This window comes from Scomber japonicus, chromosome 16, assembly GCF_027409825.1.
Source record: "Scomber japonicus isolate fScoJap1 chromosome 16, fScoJap1.pri, whole genome shotgun sequence".
Classification (NCBI taxonomy): domain Eukaryota; kingdom Metazoa; phylum Chordata; class Actinopteri; order Scombriformes; family Scombridae; genus Scomber; species Scomber japonicus.
The window spans coordinates 7,366,126-7,393,658 of NC_070593.1; the positions used below are offsets into that span (position 1 = coordinate 7,366,126).

General features: G+C 36.5%; 1 protein-coding gene across 1 annotated transcript; it reads right to left on the minus strand.

The window, feature by feature from the left end:
* Window positions 1–3,816: 3,816 nt before the first annotated feature.
* LOC128375904 (M1-specific T cell receptor beta chain-like) lies at window positions 3,817–27,279 on the minus strand. Its single transcript, XM_053336317.1, has 7 exons — window positions 27,231–27,279; window positions 25,361–25,657; window positions 10,600–10,662; window positions 4,679–5,029; window positions 4,561–4,584; window positions 4,294–4,400; window positions 3,817–4,121 (listed from the first exon to the last, which is right to left on the minus strand). Exons 1-7 carry the CDS (start codon window positions 27,277–27,279, stop codon window positions 4,104–4,106), a joined length of 909 nt encoding a protein of 302 aa, XP_053192292.1. The 3' UTR covers window positions 3,817–4,103.
* Between the last annotated feature and the right edge of the window lie 254 nt (window positions 27,280–27,533).

Genomic DNA, 27,533 nt, shown 5'->3' on the forward strand with positions numbered 1-27,533 from the left:
AGGCCTTAATGTCATCTACATTAAAGTAGATTGTTCCTTTTTATTCATTCTTGATAGTTACAGTATTATGTTCAGAGATCACCAGTTCTCTTAATAATGGAAGGAGGTGTTTGTTAATGTGAGAGACACATCATTAGCTCTGTAATGTCTTACAGTGTTTGGGATACTTTTGTCTTTCTCATCGTTAATCTCCGGAAGATGAAAAGAAAACCTGAAGACCATTTATATCATGTTAAAGACGTCATCTACTAGCTTTCTTTTCAAGTGCTGTTAGTTCATCAGCAGTGGGCCAGAGAACATCACTGTAACAGTAAAATGAAGAGAGGAGGAGGATGGTGTGAACATAAACTATACATGTAGTCCAAAAGAAAAAGGCTGAGAGAAGCTGCTTTTCCATTCAACAGAAATGTACAAAAACAACGTCTGATTGTAACTTCAGATGAGTGCAGGTGTTTGTCAGAGTGTCATCTTAAATTCATCAGGAAGACACCTCCAATTGATGATTTGATCTCTTGATTTGATTTGATTGATTCTTTTTCACAACTGCAGATTCAATGTAGTTATAAATTATTTCTTATAAAGCGCTACTAAACTCTTATCCTACTTGTATGTCCGGTTGTGATTCAGAGGCGTAGCACTTGAAATCAAGGCTCAGAGGATTGGTCATTGATGGTATCACAGCTCTGACTGGCTGCTGTGTTGCAGGTTTATCCAGCAGATGGCACCATGATGATCAGCCAGCTGAAAGCTCAGACTCTTCTCAGTAACAGCTGGAGCAGAGACAGCTGCAGCTCAGTCCAAGGTGAGTTTTAGTGACACCTTTGCCATCACGCTAATCACATGCACATCAACATGTTAATAATCCAGTGGTCCCTTTGTACTTACGTAGTTTAGACAGAGGAAAAGTGACCGATATTGAACAGCTTAGCCTGACAAACTGACTCTGAGTCTATTGATGATAATATAGGAAAGTATTTATTCATAAGTACCATTAAACTCTTATGTTTATTTCGCTATCAAATATGTGTTTTTATGAGTTAGACTTGGAAAAAAGAAAAGATGTCATTAATATTTTCTACTGTATATCTATATCACTACATATCCACAATAATATACCAGCGTACTGTGTATTCATGTTTCCCAGAGACTTGTAGTGGGAGCAAGTTCAATTGATACTGTAATTTCACACTCTCTCCAGCAGGGGTCATTAAAGTTTGTAGATTCTCTGAAGCTTCTTAAATGCTCAGTTTTTCATTTGCAGCACTCATGTCTGTTTCAAATGTATGTCGATAGATAAATAAATAATTATCTACTTTTCTACATATATAAATATTTTTAAAACTGACCATGTTAGAGATTAAATTTCTCCTGAGGACATTCAGAGTAAATACATGATCAGTTTAAAGTTTGGTCACACTTTTTCATTTAAGTGAAAGGAAAAATGTGTCTAAACTTTTGACTGTTACTGTATGTGTGAACTGATGAAGTTATAACTGACTGAACATACTGAGCCTGTTCTGTTTTCTAGAAAATCATAATTTTCAGGTTATTAAAATGATTTCACACATAAATCTCACGAAATCATCACATATAGGGAGCGTGTAATTTTTAAATATTTATTTATTTATTCAAATAAATTATGCGATTATAAAAAAACATTTTGATTTAACCTGTTTGTGAGTTGATATTCAGTTTGTGCCACAAGGAGTCTTTCAATATGACAAATCAAATGTCTCATTTAGCTGCTTGAAACTTAACATGTGGGTGCAGCTTTTTCCTCGTGTCTCGTGTCTAGTTGCTGAAGTGTAATAATCTACTACTGACAAATAATCATTGAAATCTTGTAGAATACATTTTATTCTCCCAATTTCAGTCAATTTCACCAAGTATCATAATGAGGGAGCATTAACTGGTCTCAGACTGTGAACTGCTGGCTTAGTTGACATCCTAACATAAAGTTTGTAAAACACTAACATGTCATTTTTGCATTGAATTTACTATGGTCTTTTATTATGAACCCATCATTTTGTAACACTTTATTTGAATCCTCCTGTGTAGCATTAATAAGGGTTAGAACAAGTTTATAGAACAAGTTATAATTGTTTCTGCTGTAAATTAGTAATCACCTAAATGTCCTTACTGTATATCTGCTTACAACTATATTACATCGACTCCAAACTATAAATCTTTAAGTGCTTATAAATGCTAAATAGTTGGTGATATGGGTTTAATTTCCCTGACTGCAATAAAATTCACCTTTAAAAAAAAATATTCAATATTTTTGCACCAGATCTGCAAAGTTTCAGAGGTTGTGAAGCAATGTTTTGTTTTGTTTTTTTATTTCATAACCAATATCTTGCTCACAGATTTCAAACACACCATGTTTCTGTTGTCAGAGCAGACATTGTTTCCTGTTTATCTGACTCCAGCGAGCACAAACATGTTTTGATTCCCACTTTAGAAATATTTTTACTGTTTGATGTGGGACAAACGCATTTAATACATTTCAAAAATGTATGCTTCAGACATGGTCACATGGCTTATAGCATCTCATAGAATATTTCAGATGAAACTAATGAGACTACAATTTAATTCTAACATCCACTGAATTAAAGTGTGATAGTTGTCTTATGGCCAACTGATACGGTTTTGATCTTTCTGACTGCAATAAAATTCATAACTTAAAAAATTTGACTTCAATATTTTTGCACCAGATCTCATTAAACATCCTCTGTGTGTTAAAACACATGTTCATGTTCATACTGTAGCTTCAGTTGACACAGAATTGGAAACTTTGCCAGCTGTTTGCTCAGAGATGTGCAGCGCAGCGGTCGAGGAGGGGTTGGTGCAGAGATGCAGGTGCACTCTGTGAGCCGGAGGTTGTGGTAAAGTGGAAGGTTGCACCTTCATCATTTCTCAGCACAGAGAATGATCTGCAGGCTGCTCTGTGACCACATCCTCTCCTCTGCTGTCGCTCTCTACTCCTCTGCAGGGTTTCAAACCCCCGTTTGTTTCCCTCACCAACAACAGCTTTGACATCCTTCTATACACAGATGAGAACGTTGATTTCCTGTTGTTATGTGGTTTACTCACACTCTCACATTTACTTTTCTACTGTGGGTCTTTAACCTAAAGAAAGAGAGTCTTTATTCATGAAGTTAGTATAAACTGTAATTCTCAGTTGTGCAAAGTGAGGGGAAAAACAGATGCACCTACTTGCATCAGTAAAAAAAAAAAAAAAATCTGATAATTCGTTTCAATTTAATTCATCATCAAGTAAATGTCACCAGAAAACAGCACTTCAGACACCTTTCAGTTTGCTCATTGGAAAATCTTGTTATGACAAAACTGATGCTTTCTTGAGCTGAGTTGTTTCAACATGTGGGTGAATAATAGCTGATTTCTCAGAAAACAGGCAGGAAAAGGCGACCTACTAAAAATACCTCACACTGTCTCTGGAAACAGTGAAGTTGAGTGTAAGATTAGTTGATTAGTTGTGAGAGCTGTGTGTGTGTGTGTGTGTGTGTGTGTGTGGGGGGGGGGGGGGGGGGGGGGCGGGCAATTTGGAGCAACTGTCAATCTTGTCTGTGTGATCTCTTCTTTGTTGCTTTTTTTGTCAGTTAACCACTGAGTATGAATAGTGTCTGACATGACGATGAATCTGGTTTAGATACACACTGTATATGTAGATCTAAGTCTTACTGCCTCAATATGTCATGAAAATCATTTGTAGCACAAACTATAAACATTCAGTAGGTAGCTCAATATTTATGAAGAAAAAAAGAAAACATGCTTTTCAAGATTATGTGAAATACTTTTATTGAAAGAAAATGTAGCAAACATCAGCTTACAACTACACACTAACACACATTATAGAAGCAAATATAAAACCTTGATGCCAAAGTATTTGTATGCCAGTTATAGCTTTGACATTGTAACAAAAATATGCATAAGACTGTTCCTCTACATGTGTGCAGGAATAATTCATCTGAATATTGAAAGCCAATACTTTGCAACATACAACAAAGTCAATATGTAACTTCAGTCTTTATTTACAGAAACATATAGAATCGACCTCTGAAGTTCAGGCTTCAGCTCAGCTCTCATTTGTTGTGTTTTCCCTGCAACAGAAAGAGAAAAACACAATGTCTTAATGTCATGAACTCTTTTTACTTTGTGTTCATGCACATGATCAAATATATGAGTTAGTTTTTATGTCAAGTACAGGAAATTAAAGCTAATCAAAGCGTCTAAGCAACAGAAACAGATCATGCTACATTATATGGAACAAACCTGAAGCTTCCACACCAGAAACACAACAAAAGCTCCATAGACGCAGCTCTTGGCGATGAAAACACCGTAGGAGAGTTTGAGTCTCTGTGTGCCCTTCAAATATTTCTCTGCAGAAGGTTCAAACATTCACATAAGTGACACGATTCAAAGATGAATTATTCAGTTATACATAAATCCTTCTTCAAATCTATAAGATGCTGTATGTGATTATAAGCATGGTAGAATTTATGCATTGAGGTGTACACAATCACAAAATAATATATTTACCTCTTGTCATCCCCTCCCCTTCAGCTGATAGAAGAATAAACACAGATTAGACAGGGACAAATGAGCTTTATATACATTTGTTACAAAAAATCATTTTTGGAATTATAAATGAACATACCTTCTACGCCTCGAATTTCATCAGGAAAATCTTCATAACTGTCTGCCTGGTTGTAGAAGGTGACAATGCAGGTGAACTTATTGTCAGGATTGAACCATTTCTCAGCAGAAACCCTCAGCCTGCTGGTGATGCTGTAGGTCTTTCCTTTTCGCAGGGCAGCGTTGTCCGTCGCCACACCCTCGGTGGTCTCTGTCTCACCGATCTTCCATTTAACACTGACATGGTCTGGGTAGAAACCAGAGGCCACACAAACTAAGGTCTTCTTCCTTTCGCTGTCTTTTGAGTTTCGACACTCTTGTAGCGATGGTGGAAGCACTTTCACTGTTGGTTTAGTGATAGGATGGTCTGGTTCTGCAAAGACAAAGTGCATCAATCAATTGAGCTGCATATAATGTACTGCTAACCAACCTCTAATCTACATCTGATACCACATTTTAGACATGAATACCGACATACAAAAAGATAAAGAACTTTTTCACACTGAACATCATCACCAAATAAAACATGATCATTATAGATTCAAGTCATTTGGATTTGATTTCCTCAGAAAAAGGTTTAATGACACTACCATAAGAAATGATCTTACCAACAACTGTTAGCCTGGTTCCTTCTCCAAACTCAGCAGGGTAGTTGTTAGAGCACACTGCTGACTTGTATGTGAAAAACTGACAAAGATCTACAAGGGCTGAATGAACCTCTAACATATGTTTTACTTTTTGATTCAAGAAAGGAAATACACCATTTTATCATATGTTTGCAACTTAGAAAATGGATATCATAAATGATTTTATAATACCTTCTGAATGCCAATTTTTACAACTACAACAGTAAGTCTGATGCCTAGCCTGCAGAGCAAAGCCCTTTTACCGTAGAACAGAAAGATTGATCTCAAATTTACATTTTCTTTTGCAGTTTTGAGAACAAACCTGCACACACTCACATTTTGTCTCAAGGAAATCAATAAATAAGACTTTAAAACAGCCGTTTTTTAAAACTTCACTCAACAGTAATCTTACCAGGAGACACATTTTCTTACCTAAACAACAAAACAATGTATAACTCTAATCTTAATAACACTAAACACACCATGATCATTACAGGCGGCCAAACTCACTTCATGAAGATTTAATTTCAGATTAATGTTTAGTTTTATGAAATTAGCTGATCTTACCAACAACTGTTAGCCTGGTTCCTTCTCCAAACTCAGCAGGATAAGTACCAGAACACACTGATAACATGCATGTAAAAAACTAACAAAGACCTGCTGCTATTATTGATTTATCTCAGCTCATAAATTAGAAACACACTACAGCTCCAAGAAATTACTAAATAAAATGAGGGTTTCATTTCATATAAATATTTGGTTTTATTAAGTTATTGCAGTGATCTTACCAACAACTGTTAGCCTGGTTCCTTCTCCAAAATAAGCAGGGTAGTTGTCAGAGCACACTGCTGACTTGTATGTAAAAAACTGACAAAGATCTACAATGGCCGAATGAACCTCTAACATATTTTTTACTTTCAGGAAATAAATAAATAAGACTTTAAAACAGCAGTTTTTTTAAACTTCACTCAACAGTAATCCTAACAGGAGACACATTTTCTTACCTAAACAACAAAACAATGTATAACTGTGATCTTAATAACACTAAACACACCATGATCATTACAGGTGGCAATACTCACTTTAAGATTTAATTTCATATTAATGTTTAGTTTTATGAAATTAGCTGATCTTACCAACAACTGTTAGCCTGGTTCCTTCTCCAAACTCAGCAGGATAAGTACCAGAACACACTGATAACATGCATGTAAAAAACTAACAAAGACCTGCTGCTATTATCAATTTATCTCAGCTCATATATTTGAAATTTATGAACTGAGAGTAAACCAGCACAGAAACACACACTACAGCTCCAAGAATTCACTAAATAAAATGAAGGTTTCATTTCATATTATTAAGTTATTGCAGTGATCTTACCAACAACTGTTAGCCTGGTTCCTTCTCCAAAATAAGCAGGATCGCGGTAGCACACTGCTGACTTGCATGTAAAAAACTGACAAAGACCTTCAAGCACTACATGAACCTCTCACTTTAACTTAACTTAACTTTTTTTTGATGATTAACAGATTGTCTACACTACAGTCACAACACACACTGATTCATTTACTTTGTACAGTTTTTAAAAAACTGAATCTGAGACAATGTTGGCTGTCATGAGAACTATAAACTACAAACATCTCACAGCTTAAAGGTAAAGAATTAATTATAAAAGTAAAAGTCTGGTGACGAGACCAAACACGTATGTGAGATTCATCTTATTCTGTAGATTTTATATTTTCTTTGGCACTTTTGACACAATTTCGCTCCAGGAATTTTTGAACATTTACAACAATAATTTACCAGATCAAGGTTAACTGAGGCTCAGAAAACAAACATTATTGATATGATTTCTGTAATTTTCTTACCTAAAACTGTCAGTCTGGTGCCACTGCCAAAGTAAGCAGGGTCGTAGTTGTTCACACTGATACGAGGCTACAAAAAAAGCTCTTCAACCTTTCTGCACTGAAAGCTGTGAACTCATTGTGCTCTTTTTTCACATAAACGAAAAACCCTCCGGCAAAAAATGTGTAATAAATACCTATCCTATACCAAACTGAATCAGCACCTGAAAAAGGTCTAACATCTGATTTAAGGTCAATTTTAAAGTAATAAAAAAAAACTCAACTTTAACTTGGTATAACTAACTGGTTTGCCATTTTTCCTGGAGAATATTATGCCATTATGTTTTCAATAATAGTTTTGTCTTACCTAAAACAGTGAGTTTAGTTCCAGCTCCAAAGTAAGCTTCTGACTGTGAACTCACAGTATTATATAGTGCTGATAAGAACTCACTGAGAGAGTAATAATCTGGGCATTGAGCCAAATGTTGTATTGCTGCAGTACTTTTACAGAAGAACATAAACCAGACTTATTTATTACAGACATAAACTAACTCCAAGATGAACTTCTTTTACAGCATCAATAGTTTTATATTATTAAATAGAAGGTCTGAAGGATTATTTTTTCATACATGACATTTTTCTTACTGACATAAAGTAGAACAAGCTGTGAATCATAAAATTACTTTTGCAGGTTTTCTTACCTAAAACAGTGAGTTTAGTTCCAGCTCCAAAGTAAGCCTCGTTGTAGGAGCACAGAGTGTTTCTATCGTAACAAAAACTCTTCCTACTGCTTCTCTTTGTCTGTGACACTTTGAATTTATTCTAACATTGTCATTCTTTGACATGTAAAGACTTCCACTGTAACAAAACAGGTAACTTATCCTAGACTTATTATTTACTTTTGAACATATATTCATGTTTTTTGTGGCTATTTTACAACTACTAAACCTAGTAATGATTTGAAACAGACTTTTATCACTAATACTGTTTTAGAATCAGCTTTGAAGTAACTGCGTGTCAAAACATCTTAATGAAATGAAACCAGAGCAATATTTAATGAACTTAAAAATGAAATCTTACCTAAAACAGTTAATTTTGTTCCAGCACCAAAGGAAGCTGCTGCACCAGCACCAGAGTCACAGTGCACTGGTTCAGTGCTCAAAACAGTCCAAGATGCTGCTTTTACTTTGCTTCTTCACTTTTTGGTTGCCATTAAGTGTTTCATAACCAACCAATGTATTCAATGTTTTACTAGTTGTACATATTTGATTTCTGTTACTACTGAGCTGAACTGTGCAGTAGGTTTCTTAAGAACTACTGAATTTCAATGCGTGTTTAGCACAGTGACTGTTAAACACATGGTTGGATCATGGATGGTCAGGTCAAGCCTTTAAATAACTCTACAGTGTCAAATAAACCTTAACAAAGCAACATCAGAGCAATATCTTATAAACTTTAAAAATGATTTCTTACCTAAAACCGTTAATTTTGTTCCTCCACCAAAGAAAGCTTCATAACCAGAGTCACAGTGCACTGGATCAATGCTCAAAACTGTTCAAGATGCTGCTTTTACTTTACTTCATTACTTTTTTTTAGCCTTAACGGAACAACACAGGACTCAACACCAGAGCAATACTTAATGAATTTTAAAATGAAATCTTACCTAAAACAGTTAATTTAGTTCCAGCACCAAAGTAAGCCTCTGCACCAACACCAGAGTCAGTGTACTGGATCAGTACTCAAAACAGTCCAAGATTCTGCTTTTACTTTACTTCTTTAATTTTTTAGTCTTAACAAGACAACATCGGAGCCAACACCAAAACAACATTTAATTAATTTTAAAATGATTTCTTACCTAAAACAGTTAATTTTGTTCCAGCACCAAAGTAAGCCTCTTCAGTACCAGAGTCACAGTGCACTGGATCAGTGCTCAAAACAGATGCTGCTTTTACTTTGCTTCTTTACTTTTTACTTTCATATGAAATGTAACTTTATTTTACAGTAAAAACCAAAAGCTTTCACATGATGTAAGCGAGACAAAATAGTTTCTCTCTTACTTACCAAGAACAGTCAGTTTTGTGCCTTGGCCGAAATAAGCTTCGTTCTGACACAGCGTTTCAGCTTGATATCAAAAACTACTGAGCTGAACATGAACTATAAAGACTCAGGTGCAGTCAACTACAAAGCTTTTTACATTTGTTCTGATTTCTTACCTAAAACAGTCAGTTTTGTTCCTCCACCGAAGAAAGCTTCAGCACCACCACCAGAGTCACAGTGCACTCAATCAGTGCTTAAAACATCCCAAGATGCTGCTTTTACTTTGCTTCTTTACCTTTTGGTTAAATATCACCTTATTTCAATCCAGAAAGCAACTTCTGCTGCTCTGTAGTCTGATTTTTACAGCTTTTTTAAAATTCTAAACTGTTTTCCTCAACAACCAACCTGTAAGACTTCATTATGTTTTATTTGCCTCACAAATAGATACATGAGAAGAAATGTGGATGTCTTACTTACCAAGAACAGTCAGTTTGGTGCCTTGGCCAAAAGAAGCTTCGACATTGGCACAGCGTTTAAGCTTAACATCAAAAAGTACTGAGCTGAACTGGAACTATAAAGACTCAGATCCAGTAAGTTTCTATAGGAACTACTCCTTTACAAAGAGAGTTTCTAATTTTTTACAATCGTTCTGATTTCTTACCTAAAACAGTCAGTTTTGTTCCTCCACCAAAGAAAGCTTCACCACCACCAGTGTCACAGTGCACTCAATCAGTGCTCAAACAGGCCAAGGTGCCGCTTGTACTTTGCTTCTTTACTTTTTGGTCTCTTTTATTGTATCAAATATTACATCAATATGAATATTATATTATTATCCTTACAAATGATTTCATTAGAAGAAATTGTATCGTCTTACTTACCAAGAACTGTCAGTTTTGTGCCTTGGCCGAAGTAAGCTTCATAATTGACACAGTGTTTAAGCTTAACATCAAAAACTACTGAGCTGAACTTAAACTATAAAATACAGTCAGTATCTTAATGCACCGGTCTAATTACAAAGCGTATTACACGTGTCCAAACTTTATAATTTTTCACGTACCTAAAACAGTCAATTTTGTTCCTTTTCCAAAGTATGCTTCGTTGGCATTGTCACAGTGCAGAAATACAGAACATGAAACTCCTCTGCCTTTCTTTACCAAAATTACCTTTAGATAGTTTTTACAAATCTTTTTTATCAATACAGAGACTCTAAAGCAATGTGACTTTATCAAAACACATAAATGAACTGAAATATTTACCTAAAACTGTCAGTTTGGTTCCTTGTCCAAAGTAAGCCGGCTCAGTGTAGGTCACAGTGTTCTCACTTTAGCTCAATAGCTCAGCTTTTTAATCACAACTGATTTTTCATTTAATGTCATGCAAACAACTTTACTGCTTTATATTTGATACAGTGAACTTTAGTGTTGAGAGGTCTGACTTACCCAAGACTGTGAGTTTTGTTCCCTTTCCAAAGTAAGCTTCAGCTCCAGTGTCACACTGAATCCCTCCTCAAGCAAAAAGTCACTAAACTTTCCATAATCAGCATGTTTAGACACAGTCTAATAATCCACAGGATGAAGAAGGTTCACACATGAAGATGAGCTTCATATTGTCCAAAGATGTTTTGTTTTTGTCAGTGTAAATTAAACAAACGGCAAGTACTGCACATATGAACTGAAAGTTATATAAAAAAAAAAAAAATTGCCAAATTTCCAAATTAAAGTCGACTGCCCAATACTATTGTTGCCTGGCATCTCACAAACCATCATAATTTTGATGTTTTCTGCTCTAAAAAGTGTCTAAAGTAGCGTGTAGCAGTCTACACAATGGTTTTTAATGGGAGGAGGTTTTTGTACGACGGCTATATAGGATTGTATCACCGTGGCCCCCTGTCCCCACGGTGAAAATTCATAATACAAAAACCTAAAGACTCTTTCTTTCTCTCCTCCCCGCCTCCCCCACCCAGCTTCCCCATATCTCAGCCTCCATCTCTCTCTGTCTGTGGGAGCAGCTGTGAGGTTGGGCTGACTGGCGGCTGAACGAGCTCCAACATGACTGCTGCTATTTCTGTGACAGCTAAGAAAAGAAGCAAGACGGATGGAAGGAAAAGGTAAACTGTGTTTGTTTTTAGCTGCTCAGAGGAAGTGACATCTTTCTTGGTCACACCTCTTTATCCCACCCAGCTGTCAGAGAAGTGAGGAGGAACATTTACTCAGTAACATACACTGACTGATGTGACTGATACTTTAGGATATGGATCCTACGATGCATTAAATCAATCCATTTTTTAATTGATTTATTTCAGTCATGTTGTTATAATGTTTTCTAATGGTTTGATATGAGAAAGAGGAGAATCATAATGTGAATTAGTATATTATCAATCACTCATGAGTCATGACATCATGAGGCTCAATGTTTGTCATTTCAATGTATAATGCATTACGCATTAGTGTATTCAGTGAACAATATAGTCATATATGTGTGTGTGTGTGTGTGTGTGTGATTCTCTAAATAAAAAAAACTAATTAAATGAAACATATTAAGTTAATATCAAAAAACATTGCTCATTATTACCCTCTTTTGAAAACAGACATTGTATATGACCTTTATCAGACAGTCACAGTTGATACAAGATACAAGAAATATAGTGAAACACACCTCAAACTTATAAACCTTTCATTGTCTATTTATTTCTTCTTAATGGAACTTACTGTGTTGTGAAACATCATTCATATGATGTTCTGTCACAGCTGCTCAGGAGAGATCATTTTTTAAAGGAATTGAATTATATCATAATAATTCTTTACCATAAAGGTATTTTAATTACACTAAAGAATTCTGACTACTGAAAAGATATTTTAAATGTATATGTAATCCTACAAGAGCCCAGTAGAGGTCAGTGGTTGCTAAACTCTTAAACCCAATGTGCTTTTGATATTGTTAGAAAATCATAATAAAATAATAAAGTAGAGACTTCATTAGAGAGTGACACAGATGAGAAAGCATGGAGGAAAATAATAATGAATGTGACAAATATTTCAACACCTGGTGCCTTATCTGAATCGATCAGCTTTGTGGTGTTGCTTTGTGGTGACTTGCAGTAGTTCTCATACCTTCAGTGAACTGTTAGAAATTCATTGTGCTGTTTTTATAACATATTTTATTTTGAAATTAATGGCCCAATCCTCAATTTTATGTCACATAGATGGTCGTTGTCTGTCATGTCTCACATCCCAACGAAATCGTGACCCTCAGAATTCAACACATTGGCCCTCATCACTCATCCCTGCTCTTGGTTTTCTCTTGAGGTTTATGTTTAGCTGTTGTAGCTTTCTGAACCACTGTGCTTTACTGGAGGCACAGTAATACACAGCTGAGTCTCCGGCTTCAACATTGAGTATCTCCAGAGTGGAATCAAGCACCTCAGGTCGGGTCATTTTGTACTTTGTTTCCTTGAAAGGAGGTTCAATTTTTGATGAATTTTTAGCAGTAGAATAAAATAACAGCTCTAATTTTTCCCCACCGCTGCTTTGTTTGTACCAGTACATGTTATAATATGTGCTATCATCTTGTTTACAGTGCAAAGTTGCAGCCATGTCTCCTTCATTGATGAATATAGATGGAGGCTGTTCAATTTTTACACAGAAGGAGAAATCTGGAAAATAAGAAAGAAGACAACAAGTTAGCATACAATAACTGCAGCAAAAGATAAATCATTATTGTTCTTTCAAATTAATGACAACATTCTCACTTGAGAATATTAGAACTGCAAACAAAACAGCGTTCATTTCCACGGTGGTCAAATGTTTAAGTATAAAAACATGAGAGCAGTCTACATCACAGTCATAACTCTGCCTGTCTTCATTTATTGCCACTGCAGTTAAAACATACTGTATGTAATATGATCTGATCCTCCCTGTACTCTCTGTTTTTCACACTTTAACTAAGAACTCCCTGCCCACATTGACTCACTTTCACACAGTCATGTGGAGGAAGTTTCTCAGTACAGCTTCTCTCTCCTAGTGGACACTGACCAGCAACTGCAGCTTTTCTAAAGAGCACTGTGAGATGTTCTTGGAGGTTTTTAGAGAAGATTGTGAAGTTACTACTGAATCTATAACAGATCAGGGTGTTAAGAAGAAATAAATAAGACAACAAACGTATCTGTTTTATGTGATATGAAACATCAGTAATGATGATGTAGTGAACTGACACACTGTATTGACCTCTTGCCTTGAAATAATTTAATTTCAATTTGGATAAGAAAAGTAAAACAATACCTGTTGCTTTATAAAAAGCATTTGACAATAAGGGTATACAAAACCATAACACAGACATGCCAGCCTAACTGATTTTGATCAAGTCCTCATAATTTCTGTAACTTAGAATTGCCTCTCAAGGGTTTTTGGTCATACGCAAGGATTGTGAGAATTAAACACATACAAAAGAAAGCCTGACTGTCAGCAAAATATTTTGTGATAAATTGATTGGGTCATGAACTGTCAATGTTGACATCCCATTTAGATATTTGAATACTGGACGTTATAAAAGAGAAAATCACAATCATGACATGACTTAACTTTTCATCACATGGCTACAAACCCTTCAAGTCATCAAAAACATCACAGGTTGTTGCATTTGACATCTTAAATCTCCACAATCTTTGTGTTTTTACTCTGCACACAAAAAAGAAACCAGCTTAAGGTCATTTATTTATTCTGCTCTCTATTAATAGTTTCATAATTTGGATCAGGTGAGATATATTCACAGTTTTACAGTTGTACCAGCAATATATAACTAATGTTTTATAGTGATATCAATCAGTGTGGATATCAAGCCAACTTCCAGTAATATAAAGTTCAGGACTTCAACTCTACTGAAAACATATTATCATTGAACAGTTAAACTGTAACAATAAACCAAATAAGCCACAGCTCCTTCCTGCTGTGTGCCATCTGTGACAGACTGACTTGATATTTGTATGAGTGTCTGGCCTGTGTGCATCACTGTGACTGGCAGCACAGTAGTAGGTGCTGCTGTCATTGAGAAACAGCTCATTGATTTGTAGGGAGAAGTTGTTGTTGGATGCGTCTAGAAAAGACCTGAAGTGCCCCTCAGATTTGTCGAACCCTGTTAGTAGGAAATCCATTTGACCTCCGTAGTGGTTTTGTCGGTACCAGAGCATGGTGTAGCTGCTCATGCTCAACCCTGAACCCATACTGCAGTTCAACATCACTGTGCCTCCTGGTTGAGACATTTGATTTCCAGACTGAAGAACTTCAACACTCAGACCTGCAGCACATGAAGGATAATATTTCAGTGTGCCGCACATCGATGGATGATAGATGATGGAAAGTTGATAAACTTGAAAACACAAAACCCACCTGAGTGTAAAAGAAGGGACAGATACACCACTGTGACAAACATGTTAGTGATCAATCTTCTTCCAGCTGAATGATGCAGAGTCACACCTCACTTTGTTAAACGCAAGGGAAACATGAGGTCATAAGATCACATGATTAGAGAGTAGGACTGACTGTAATTGTTACTTTGAAGTGTGCACATACATATACACATATACACATATTTTTAGGAAGGATGATGAACCTCATCTATTTTTCAGTAAGAGAAAGTGGGTGATATCATTGTATTTAATTTACAACATGCAAAACACCATCCAAAGTGTAAAGAAATGTGAACGGTTAATAGAATTACTGAACATTTTATTTGTACATTCACCAACAATTACAAATTTGTTGTAATTGTTTTCTGCTCATTTTAACAAGATGTTATATTCTTAGCAAGTGCAATTATGACACCATAACTTCAATGAGTTAGTTCATGTAACAACTCCAATGATCTCAGATAATGAAGAAACTTCCACAATGTGTTAACTTGATCATTTACATCTTATTTTTATTTTTAAGAGGCAGCATGTTTTGTTTCTCCATCATGTATTATACCTAATATTATATCTAATAATTAGTCAAAGGTCCCGTAAATAGCAACAACACATCATATTTTCAATTCTAAAATAACTGAAGCCATGAGCAGCAGCTGTCATTAGTTTCCATGCCGTAGCAGGTTTTTGGTGAAGCAGTTGTATTAAACCACATCACTGTGTGCTGGCAGCGCAGAAATACACAGCAGAGTCGGATAGATTCAGTGTGTGGATGATCAGAGATCCTCTCACTCTTTCTTCCATTGTCAGCTGGAATCTGTCTTGAAACTGGCTCTCGTAGTTTGGTTTGCCCTGCAGGACTGTGTACCCGATGAGGCTCATAGACTGATTACTCTGTTTGTGTTGGTACCACAGTATTGCTTGAAGGCTGTTGTCATCATGACTGCAGTTCATTCTGATCTCATCTTTGCCTTCCTTCACAATCTGAGAGGAGGATTGTTCAAAGGTAACACTCTCCACTGTCCCTGTGAAGAAAATACATTCAAGGTATTATAGATACATTGTTTTATCATAAGTACTGATTCACCACTGAATCTCAGGAGAAAGATACACATACTGTACAGACACAATATATTCAGAGAAAATTACTGATAATTGACAATACATTGACATTGATTACAGGCTTACGTTTAAGCATGACCAGTAAAAATCCATATATGTATAAAGCTGGAGGCATCATGGAGTTACAACTTCAACCAATTACCAGTTGAGTAGGCTATAAAAACAAATACAATTTCAATGTTTCACAACTCCCTCAAAATTACAGGTGAAGCATCTGCATGTTGCTCTGCTCTGAGAAATAAGAAATGGCTAACTTCCTCTCCTCATACATCACTCCTCCTCTTCCACACCTTCTTCCTCTACTTGCATAATTGCAACTGATCTTGTGACTGACAAAAATATTTTTTTCCTGACTGTCTCTGCCTTTTTAGTTCATTTGACCGCCTTCACTGTTGGTGTTGTTTAGTTGTTGAGAATAATATTTTATCATTGACAGTAACACCCATTGCTTGTTTGCTTGTACTAAAGGTGTTCAATTATAAATCACCTGTTGAGCTGATTGGCTGAACCTGCGGACCGGGTGGGTCTTAGTGGAACCTGATTGGTCAATGCTGAATGTGGCGGCAATGTCCCGCCCACTCGAAATGCCATCAATTTAAAGAAAAAAGGATTAAATCCCCCAAAATTCAAGGGACACTACTACTTTAAGGTACATAAGTTAAGTATTAGTAAGTATTAGTTATAGAGGCTACATGATAAAACAGCATCCTTACCTTTGTTACATTTTACACATTTTATATTTAGGTTAAAATGCTATTAATAAGGTAATGGAATTCTAAAATGTTAGAGAGAAACTTAGCATAGAAACTCATCATTATTCAATTCTTATATAGTTCTGTGAAAACTCTGACCAATCATATCATTCGGTCGCAATGATATGATTGGCCGAGTGACCTGCCTGTTTTCCCCTTCTGCATTACGTAATCGTACGCACATCCCCACCTGGAAGAGAGTCTGTTGTGGATCCACGGAGATATCTGTAAACAGACAGTAGTTACTGACAATGACCGATAAAAGCGGGTCACGGCTTCCACCTCCAGCCGCTCCCACAGGGAAAAAGAAAACTGGTGGTGGAGGGGAAAGGAGTGCGGGGGTGGGACATAGGAGGGAGGAAGGGTTGTTGCTGTTTCAAAGTGCTGTGTGAAATGCAAGAAAGGTAAGAGACGCTACTTTTTTAAAAAACTTTTCTTGGACACTGACGCCTCATCTGACAGGTGAACTCTTTGGCCTTTTATAGCTGACTCTGGCACATATTCTGACAGGTCACACATTTCTGTACACCAAAAACACAGAAACCTGGAAAATGATTGACAAATTTTCCAGTCATGGAAAACATATGGTAAATAAGAGAAAAAGTAAAATGTCCTGGAAAACCTTGAGTTGTCCTGGACAATTATTTCTCTTCTCTTTGCTTCTCTCTGCCTTTTGAAGGAATGCAAATGGTTTAGATGGTTTGGATGCATTTCACCTAAAAATGTTTGATTAGAAAGGTTTGCAGTGATGATGTAACTAACTAAGCTAGAATTATTAAGTAGGTCACAGATTTAAGTGTAAATGTTGCTATATGCTTGTCATCCATGATTTTGTAGTATTGGGATTAATTGCGAGTTAATTTAAGTAGTTAATTTTTTCCTTTTATTTTCTGTTAGGCATTTGAAGAAACTCCGTAGGTGTTTTTACTGTGATTTTCTCATTGATCATGCATTTCATTTTCATAATTACACACACAAAAAACCCATAGAAATCTGATCTTGATCTGGTTTTTGATCTTCACTGATGTCACTTTCTGTAAAGTCTGCATATACAACACCAGTAATGGATTTGGACAAATTTGGCAAATCTTAAAGTCTTACTTACTAATTACTTTTTTCTTTTTTTGATGAAATTGCTTTTATTCTTTGAGACTTTCAGACTGAAAAAAATAACCAAAGTTAATCTCAATCTGTAGTGTTTAAAATCAGAGTTTAAAACAATATTTCAGCTGTTTAGGCAAATTCCTGCAGCCTGCCTCTCAGGATCTTGAATTTGAAAACTACAAAATAAGACGTCAGGGTTTTTGGTGAGGTGGTGACATTAAACCACATCACTGTGTACTGGCAGCGCAGAAATACACAGCTGAGTCTGACACAATTACATTTTTAATGATCAGAGCTCCTTTTTGGGTGTCTTCTCTTGTAATCTCAAACCGATTTTTAAACTGCTCCTCATACTCAGGATTACTGCCAATGTAGTTGTATCCAATTAAATTCATCACACTGCTGTCTGTTTGCTGGTACCAGAGCATTACATTTAGATCACTATCATTATGATGGCATTTAAACTCCACTTTGACAGTTTCAGCGACTATTCTTGGATGAGATGGATCAAAGGTCACAGTCTTAGCTTGATCTGTGGAGAAAACAGATTTTGAAAAGTGATTGACACAGAAGCCATAATACAAAAATCATTCATACAGTTGTTTTGTCTGTTGTTGCAGCTAATTTGATTACATTGAGGTAAGATGAGAAGAAAAATGATGACAGCAGCAGACATCCTCACAGTTTGAGCTGCTGCAGGAGAAATGCAGCTTCTTCCAATGAGAGTCTGTATGAGGAGAGACGCTGCACACGTCTCATTTACAGAGTAGAGTTCAGGGTCTTAGTGAGGGAGTGGCATTAAACCACATTACTGGCAGCACAGAAATACACAGCAGATTGTGACAGGTTTGCTTTGAGAATGGTCAGAGCTCCTTTCAGCGTGTCTTCTCTTGTCAACTCGTATTGTTTTTCAAACTGACCCTCATAGTTTTGAGAAGTTTAATATCCATATCCTATGAGGGTCATAGACACACTGTCCTTTCTCTGCTGGTACCAGAGCATTAATACAAGGCTACTGTCATCATGACTGCATTCAATCTGGACCTTAGTGCTCTCCATCACTATCTGATGAGGAGACTGCTGAAATGTAACAGCATTCACCTGACCTGTGGAGAAAACATATTTAGATTAAACTGTTCTATATGATACAGTATTTACATTGAATATAATATAAGATTATTTTCAGATCTTACAAAGAAAACAGGGAGATATTGTGTCTGTGTTGGTTAACTCATCATCATGTTCTCTTGATAAAAGCTTCATGCTGTGTGTTTTGTCTCCACCTGTTGGTTGAATCTGTTCTCCACTATCCTGCTGGACTATTCTGGATTTTGCAGACTTGATCAGCTGATTATGTTTGCTAAGCATCGTAATGGTGACTTGGAACCTCAAACTTAAAATAGGTTGTTCAGTGATTTCCAAAATGATCCTTGTGGGTGTTTTTACAATTCTGGAAAATTATTACAGTCATGTCATTTTATTCTGTGTTGCACAAAGTGTGAGATAAACAGAAATATACTACTTATATTAATCTATCAGGAATTTGTACTAAATGTGCACATATTTGCTTCACTGCAGCCCCCCCCCCCCCCCCCCAACCTGCATTTTAATGACTGGTCTTACTCAAATGAATGGAGGAGGCTGCATTCATAATGACTGAAACAACTCAATACATCCATGTGATTTTATCTACACAGATTAGAGAGAGCTGAATAGTAAACAATAACATAAATCTATTGACATTTTGCAGTGTTAACAGTGCTATATACATTTAAATATTAAATTGATGTTATTATGAGTTGAAACATAATTATTTCCATCATTTTCTTTTACTTAGTAAATGTATACAGTGCTGTGATATAAATGGAACAAAACAACTTCATACTGAACCAGTTAACAGTAATAATTGTACTGTAACTATTAATAATTTCTATTGTGTGGTTTCAGTGCTGTAGTGTTGGTGTGCTGTTATCTGCTGCATCATTATAGAGGTTTTTGTATGAGAGAGTCACTGTCTCTATCACTGTGCATACTAGCTGCACAAAAATATTCCCCACTGTCTTCTTTGTGATTCAGGTTCAGGATGTGAAGATAAGCGGTTGTCTGTCCATCTCCGCTCACGTTGAAGCGGCTTTGAAAAGACAGCTCAACTTTGGGAGCCTTGTATTGTATGTAGGCAATCAGCTTCAGGGCTGTGTCTCCTGCTGAACGCTGATACCACAGAATAGTGTAATAGCCCGAGATTTTATGGGTGCAGTTTAATTTGACTTCATCGTTCGGTTTCCCCAGCAGATTTCTTGGCTCCTGAAAAACTTGTTTTTCGTTATTGAGGTAAACTCCTGTGAAGAGATAAAGAAACAGTGTTAAGTAGTGCTGTAGTGTCTTACACATAGGTGATAAAACTTTGTTGTATTCTTGGATAAATTACAGTGAAACAGCTGTAAGAAATAATCAGTGAAGTGTACATAAATATTAGACCTCAGTTCCTCAGATATTTGAGACTTAATTTACAAATTAAGGTGAAAAGGTGTCTGTATGAATGAGTGTTACCTTTAATCCAAAACAAAGTGATGATGGAAATAATGAGATGAGACGGCATCGTGTTGAATGTGATGAACAGACTGGAGTCTCTGTTGTAGTGGATCTTTGTGATTCAGAAGGAGGAACAGGAAGTGATGTAGAGAAATCACACACTGACACGAAGAAACTGTCTTTCAGTCAGTTTTTTTTTTTGTCTTTCTTTCTGAGGAATGATGGGATGCAGTAGATTGATTGTACTGCTGAAATGTTAATGAACTGGTTACTTATGTTATAAATCTGTATATTTTTGGTGGAAGAGTTGAGGAAAAATGTGGCTCATGTCTCACCGAGTTCATGGTAATTACCAAAATCTGGACTATATGAATCATGTGGTTCTGGTCTGCAGCACCCGGCTTTATCAAACAGCGGTTAAAAGTATTTAAAATTTTGGGTGAGAGGATAAAAAAAAAATACTGCTGTTGAGTGTGTTAGAGTGAGGCAGGAAAGAAAAGTGGAGTAAAATATGAACATGATAAACAGTCACATATGTCACATGATGATGGACGGATCATTTTCAATCACATCCAGAGTGTTAAGAGGAGGAGGTTTTTGTCACAGGAAGATGGGTGTTTGATACACTGTGGTTCCCTGGCAGCACAGAAGTATGTTGCGGTGTGTTCAAGTGCATTTAGATTGACTATGGAAAGTGAACCATGTTTTTTGTTTCCACTCAAATCTCCATCTAATTTGAAATGTTTCCTGAACTGCTCTTCCACGTTGTCATTTGAGAACTGTAAATATCCGTATCCGATAAGTTTCAGAGCTGTGTCTCCGGGAGACTTCTGGTACCACAGCATCACTCTGTACTCCGCTTGTTCATGGGTGCAGATGAGCTCCACGTTGTCACCCACCTTTTGGATGATATCAGACGGAGACTGATGGATCTGAACCCCCAGAGAGAAACCTACAAAACAAACAGACTCAGGGTTTATCCGCTCAAACTAAAACAACCAAATATAAACTTGTTGATCTAGAAAACAAATCTCATTACCTATAATATGATAATACAGCAGAAAACTCATCATTATGGCTCTTTCTCTCATGCTTATTCTCTGTTGACACTTATGATGATGAGGGCTGTGACTGAGTGACTGGACTGAACATGAAACACCAGCAGAGACAAGAGGAAGTGACGTAGAGATCACATGACACTTGAGAGCCTGACTGCAGGTGTTTGATGAAAGGTGTTTTCAAGACCTTATTGAAAACCACAGTTGATAAAGGATGTTTAGTTTTTTTTTTCTCATTAAAAATAAATCTGTCCTCAGCATGCATATCAAGCTGTACAGTAACACACCACACTGTGCTCAGACCTTCTGAGGTTTGCTATAAATAGAGAACTGTTCTTTACTGTATTTCCACTCAAATCTCCTGTGATATTTAATTATGCTTTATATAACTCTTCATAGCTTATTCTACTGTATCCCACAGGTCCAATGACTTTCAGAGCCTGGTCTCCTCCAGGTGGTTGCAGGTACCACAGCATCACTCTGTAGTCAGTTTGTTGATGGGTGCAGACGAGCCGTGCATCATCACCAGCATTTCTGATGATGGCAGAGGGAGACTGATGGATCTGAAGTCCAACAGCAAAACCTCCTGTAAGCAGAGTTTGACACATGGTTGATATAAGATGTGAAAGTAAATACAGTACGTATTATTTCACCATGATCAGTTGTTACCTGTGAGTAAACAAGAGAAGACGAATATAATCATCGTGGAGTCACTTGAAGGTTGTGGATAAAAAAGTTATGATAGTCTTTGCTGTTAATGTGAAGTGAGGTGTAGAAAGGAGGAGTGGTTTCATTTAGTTTCAAACATTCATCTATGATATCTCTTTGCTTTTCAACTGATTCCCCAACAAAAATGTTTTCTTTCCATCATGAATTAGAAACTATTCTGTGATGACTTGTCCAGTAAAATTGGAATAAACCAATAACACTGAAATAGAAACACAGTTGCATTAGCTGCTGTAAAGATGATATGATTTCATCAAACTAAAATACAACCACAAAGCAGGTGTGTGGGAGCAGTTTATTCCATGTCTTACTACAAACCACAGATGATAAAACACTGTGTGGAGTTTTTGTAAAGTTCAGAGGGAAGATTTGTCACTGTGCTTTACTGGCTGCACAATAGTACACTGCACTCTGCTTCTGTTGAGTTATATTTATGAGAAGAGAGCTTGTCTTTTCTGTATTGACACTCAAATCTCCACTGATATTGAACTCTTCTTTAGTATAATTGTCTTCCATATTGACTTTTTCATAGTTCAAATATCCAATGAGTTTCATAGCTGTGTCTCCAGGCGAGCGCTGGTACCAGAGCATCAATCTGTAGTCTGTTTTATTATGTTTGCAGGAAATCTGCACATCACCAGGTTTTGTGATGACATCAGAGGGAAACTGACGGACCTCAAGACCCAGACAAGCACCTGGACAGAAAACAACCAGAGAATTATGGTAAATGACACTAATGACATATCCAAAGAAAATAATGCTTAAGTTATTACCTGCCAGGCAACAGAAAACCAGGAAGCAGATCATTTTCACACCTTCAACAAAACACATTTTAAGTGTTATGGATATAAGCTGCTGGGATCTGACATCAGATACAACTGTCACAATTTGTAACAGAAATCCAACTGATGACTTATTGGGGCTGACAGACGTTTGAGAAGGAAAAGGAAGTGATGAAACACTGTTGCATGCATGTTGACTTCCTTTCTGAATGACTCTGAGCTCTTTAGTAATACAACAGTTACTTAAGAGCGTTAACACCTTCCTCTCTAAACCAGCTTCATCAGTTGCATGGTGTTACATGTGTTGAGCTGGAGCTCCAGCTCCACCTACAGGGAACATATAAAAGTCAAGATATTAAAGAAATCACCAAATTTATTGTCAAGCAGTTTTTGTTCAGCTGCTCATACTTCTCACATCACTGTGTTTACTGACAGCACAAAAATACACAGCGCTGTCCTCCAGCTTCAATTCTTTCACAGTGAGAGCTCCACTCTGTGTGTTATCTTTGACAGCTGAATATTTGTTTGGAGCCCCCTTGTAGTCTGACTGCCCACCAAAAACTGTGTAGACTATGAGGGTCATGCTCTTCCCTGGACGCTGCCTGTACCAGTACATCTGGTTATGACCAGCATCTTTATTGTGGCTGCAGTTCATCTCTGCTGATTCAGACACATAAGTCCATCTTATTTGAGGATTTTGGGTCACATCCTGAGATTGACCTGTGGGGAGAAAATACAAAATTAAATATAATTTTTGTTCCTTTTGAACAAATATTTAATTAATGAAAAACTATAAAACCTACACATCTCTTACACTGTTACACTGTTAAGTTTTTGTACCTTGAAGCCACAGAGAAGAGACTACAAATATGATGAGAATAAGAGTCATCATAATGATCTTCTTAATATGAGATTCAGCCACGGTAGACATGCTGAATAACTGAGGCTGTTTTTTATAACAGGAGGTGGGAAGTTAAAGGCGTCGCTCCACAGAAAGAACCTCCCATTAAAATAATTGATCTTAATCAAAAGAAACACTAACATTGGTTAGAATGGTTTATTCCAGGTGCAAAGAGGCTGTGAGCTGTAATTCAGAGACTAAAACTATGATGAGGTTTTTGTAGTGAGGAGCAGTGATATGTAGCACTGTGTAAACTAGCAGCACAGAAGTAAACTGCACTGCTGCTCAGGTCGACTGCTTTAATTGTTAGTGTGCAATTATCGTCTTTAGCTGCTCCCCCTCCCATTGTCACATTTACACCATGCTCTGGATATCCATTGTTTAAAATCACATATCCCAGGAACTCCAGCTCTTTGTTTAATTGCTTGTACCAAAGGATTCGGTTGTAGCTGTCAATACTGTGTGAACAGTTTATTTGGGCTGTTTCTCCAAATGTTTTGTATGTGACAGCTGGAGTCTGGTGGACTTGATCACTGAGGGAGGAACCTGTGGAGAAACATCAAATCCTCAGTTATACATGTGCTAATCATCACTTAAATGTATTCTTCTTATAGATTTATATCTCAGAGCCTATAGCATGAACCTTAAATACTGCTTATTTGTTGAAACAAAAAAAAGCAAAAACTGTAAAGTGAATTTGAGAATAGTTCATTACATTACCTGAAACCAGTAAAACATTCACACATATGCAGCAGATGATGAACATCATGGTGTTTTTTATGGTTTAATTGAAAGCTGCCGTCTTGTTTCTGTGTTTTCATCACTAAACACACTGACACCTTCTCTGAGTACATCAGTAAAATAATGTGGGTGGTGTCATTGTGTCAAGACTCAAGAGACACTCCCCCCTCATAAAAGGAAGCAATACAGTAATGATAATAATAAATAGATAATAGATGTAGGAACGCTATTTGATCAAAAAGAAAATAGTTTTTAAATGAAATTATGTTTAACTGTTACGTTGACATTATTGTGATGTCAATTATGACCCGCCCCCGTTGTCAATACAATGAATGCTCGTACTTGACATTAGAAAAAGCAGTAATCTTGTAATTAAAGACCCAATCAATTAGATCGTATACATTACAGATATATTAGCATTAGAACTTTTCACAGTTCATTGTTTTAAATATTTCTCCCTTTACTTGTATCTACCAATATTCATTTATAAAAAAAAACACCTTTAATAGAACTATAGGGCGTTGGTTCACAAACGTTTTCATGTCATGGACCCCTAAACTGACACAAATTAGACCACAGAACCCCCTTTATGAGATTTTGTCACAGTGTTGTCCATCTGATAAGATTTTTGCTTTTTAGATGTTTTTTTCCAGAAAGTGAAATCCATGACCAAGGACTCCTGCATCTGTACTAGTGGACACTGGACTGGTTGTTGCCTACTTAGTCTGCATGTTTAAAAAAGTGTGTATTAAATAATGAGTTTTGTATTTAGATAATGGGACAATCCTGCTTTCAATGCTTATTTATTACTATTAAGGGTTAATAAAATGAAAGTTTTGACCGTCATCAGCAGCACTGAAATGTAATGATCCTGTTGAAATGAGAGACATGATACAGTAAGTGTTGCATCGCTTCATATAAGCAACTTCCCTTTAATATCTGATCTTTGTGAGAGGAGACCAACATTGGTTATGATGGTTTAATCCAGGTGCAGAGAGACTGTGAGTTGTGATACAGAGATGAAACACTTTGTGATGGGGAGGTTTTTGTAGTGAGGAGCAGTGATATGTAGCACTGTGGAAACTAGCAGCACAGAAGTAAACTGCACTGCTGTTCAGCTTCAGTCCTTCAACTGTTAATGTACAGTTTTGGTCTTTATTTGCACTCCCTGTGATATTCACACCAGATCCAGTCTCTGGTAATCCACTGTCTCCCATCATGTATCCCAAAAAGTCCAGCTGTCGTCTGTCCTTTAATTGTTTGTACCAGAGGATTCGATTGTAGCTCTGAATACTGTGTGAACAGCTGATATTGACTTGTTCTCCTGGTTTTTTGTACATGTGAGCTGGAGTCTGGTGGACTTGGTCACTCAGAGAGGAACCTGTAGAAAAAGGATCAACAATCACATCAAGTGAGGATGAATGCTGTTAAATAGAAAAATGAGAAAGCACAGGACAGGAACTGAAGATGATAACTAGAGAATATGTGTAAAAATCATGAATTAATTTTGATCACATAAAATAAACCCAAAATGTTTCTATACTTAGAAACCTGATGGTTTGCTAAATAAATATAAATCCTCCTTTTTAAAGAACAAATGTCTGAAAAGACTTCTGTACCTGAAACCAGAATAATATTAAAAGCTATGCAGAAGAAAAGGATCATGTTATGTTCTGACCAAGTTTTCATCACACTATATTCTGGTAGCTAATACTTTCCAGCTCCTTTTCTGAGTAAACCCTTTGATCAGGAAAACAAGCACAACTATTTAAAGGTGGGAGGTGTCGTAGTTAATTCTCCACCACTGAACGTCACACACCACAGGCTCAATGAAGATATACTGCCACCTTATGAAAGGAAGCTAAACAGCCTGTAGTAAACTCTGCAAACATTTATACACACCAGATATTCATAAAGGTTTGTATTCAACTATTATCTTTTATTTGTCTGATAGTGGAATAGAAGAAGTTTGACAAAAGTACTTTTTAAAATTTGAGTTTTAAGAGTTAATTTTATTTAGTTATTGCCCCTAATGGATGAAATGATGCATGCTTATTTTTCTTAGTTCATAACAGCTATTATAGCAACAGTTACATCATTAAACCACAAACCACTGGATGAACAAAGTATTGTACTCTATAAAACAAATATTATTATGAGTAATCAATTATTATTGGTCTAAATATTACAAAGTAAATCAGAGGACATGTCTAAAATGTAGACATGGTTGTTTAGTTCATATGATGGGACAGTTTTCCTTTAAAGCTCATTTATAGTAACAATACGTTTCATATATTTAATCGTGAGATATTTTCATCATCACTTTGAATGTAAACATACAAGCAGGTGGATGATCTGACATGTGTGATGAGAGGAAGTGGCTTCACATACAGAAACTCCCGTTATAATATCTGATGTGAGTTAATACAGGTGCAGAGGAGCTGAGAGCTGTAATACAGAGATGAAAAACCACTAACAGGGAGGTTTTTGTAGTGAGGAGCAGTGATATGTAGCACTGTGGAAACTAGCAGCACAGAAATAAACTGCACTGCTGTTCAGGTCGACTTCTTTAATTGTTAGTGTGCAATTATCGCCTTTAGCTGCTCCCCCTCCCATTGTCACATTTACATCAGGCTCTGGATTTCCTTTGCCGAAATACACATATCCCAGGAGCTGCAGCTGTTTGTTTACTTGCTTGTACCAAAGGATCTGGTTGTAGGTGTCAATACTGTGTGAACAGCTTATATTGACTTGTTCTCCTGGTTTGTTGTACATGTGAGCTGGAGTCTGGTGGACTTTGTCACTGAGAGAGGAACCTGTAGAGAAAGGATCAACAAAATAACACATACCATATAAAATTAAACACAGGTAAAGCCGGTAATGTAATTTAAACCAACCATAAAAATATGTTGTTGAAAGCTTTTATTAAAATGTCTAAAATGTGATGACATTACCTGAAACCAGAATAGTGTAAAAAGTAATTTGTAGAAATAAGATGATCATGTTGTCTTTAGTTTAATAACTGAACTGTTGCTATGATCAGCAGTGTATCAGCAGCTCTACTGATTATTTCCAACCTCTTCTTTGAGGAAACCTCCCATCTACAAATCAACATGTATGTGGGTGGTGTCATAATGAATCCTCCTCCTGACATTATAACCATCAGTATAAAGGTCTCATTAAAGATACACTGCCTCCTTATGATAGGAGGAACACAGGTGCAGAGGAGCTGTGATACAGTTGGGGAGGTTTTTGTA

What these genes read in the sequence shown, in the direction of transcription:
- LOC128375904 (XM_053336317.1), bottom strand. Translation starts at nt 27,279, where the DNA reads ATGATCATCTTATTTCTACAAATTACTTTTTACACTATTCTGGTTTCA. An exon ending in TTACACTATTCTGGTTTCAG is followed by an intron (nt 25,658 to 27,230) that starts GTAATGTCATCA and finishes CTTTTTCTACAG; the next exon opens with GTTCCTCTCTGAGTGACCAA. An exon ending in AGGGGAGGGGATGACAAGAG is followed by an intron (nt 4,401 to 4,560) that starts GTAAATATATTA and finishes AACCTTCTGCAG; the next exon opens with AGAAATATTTGAAGGGCACA.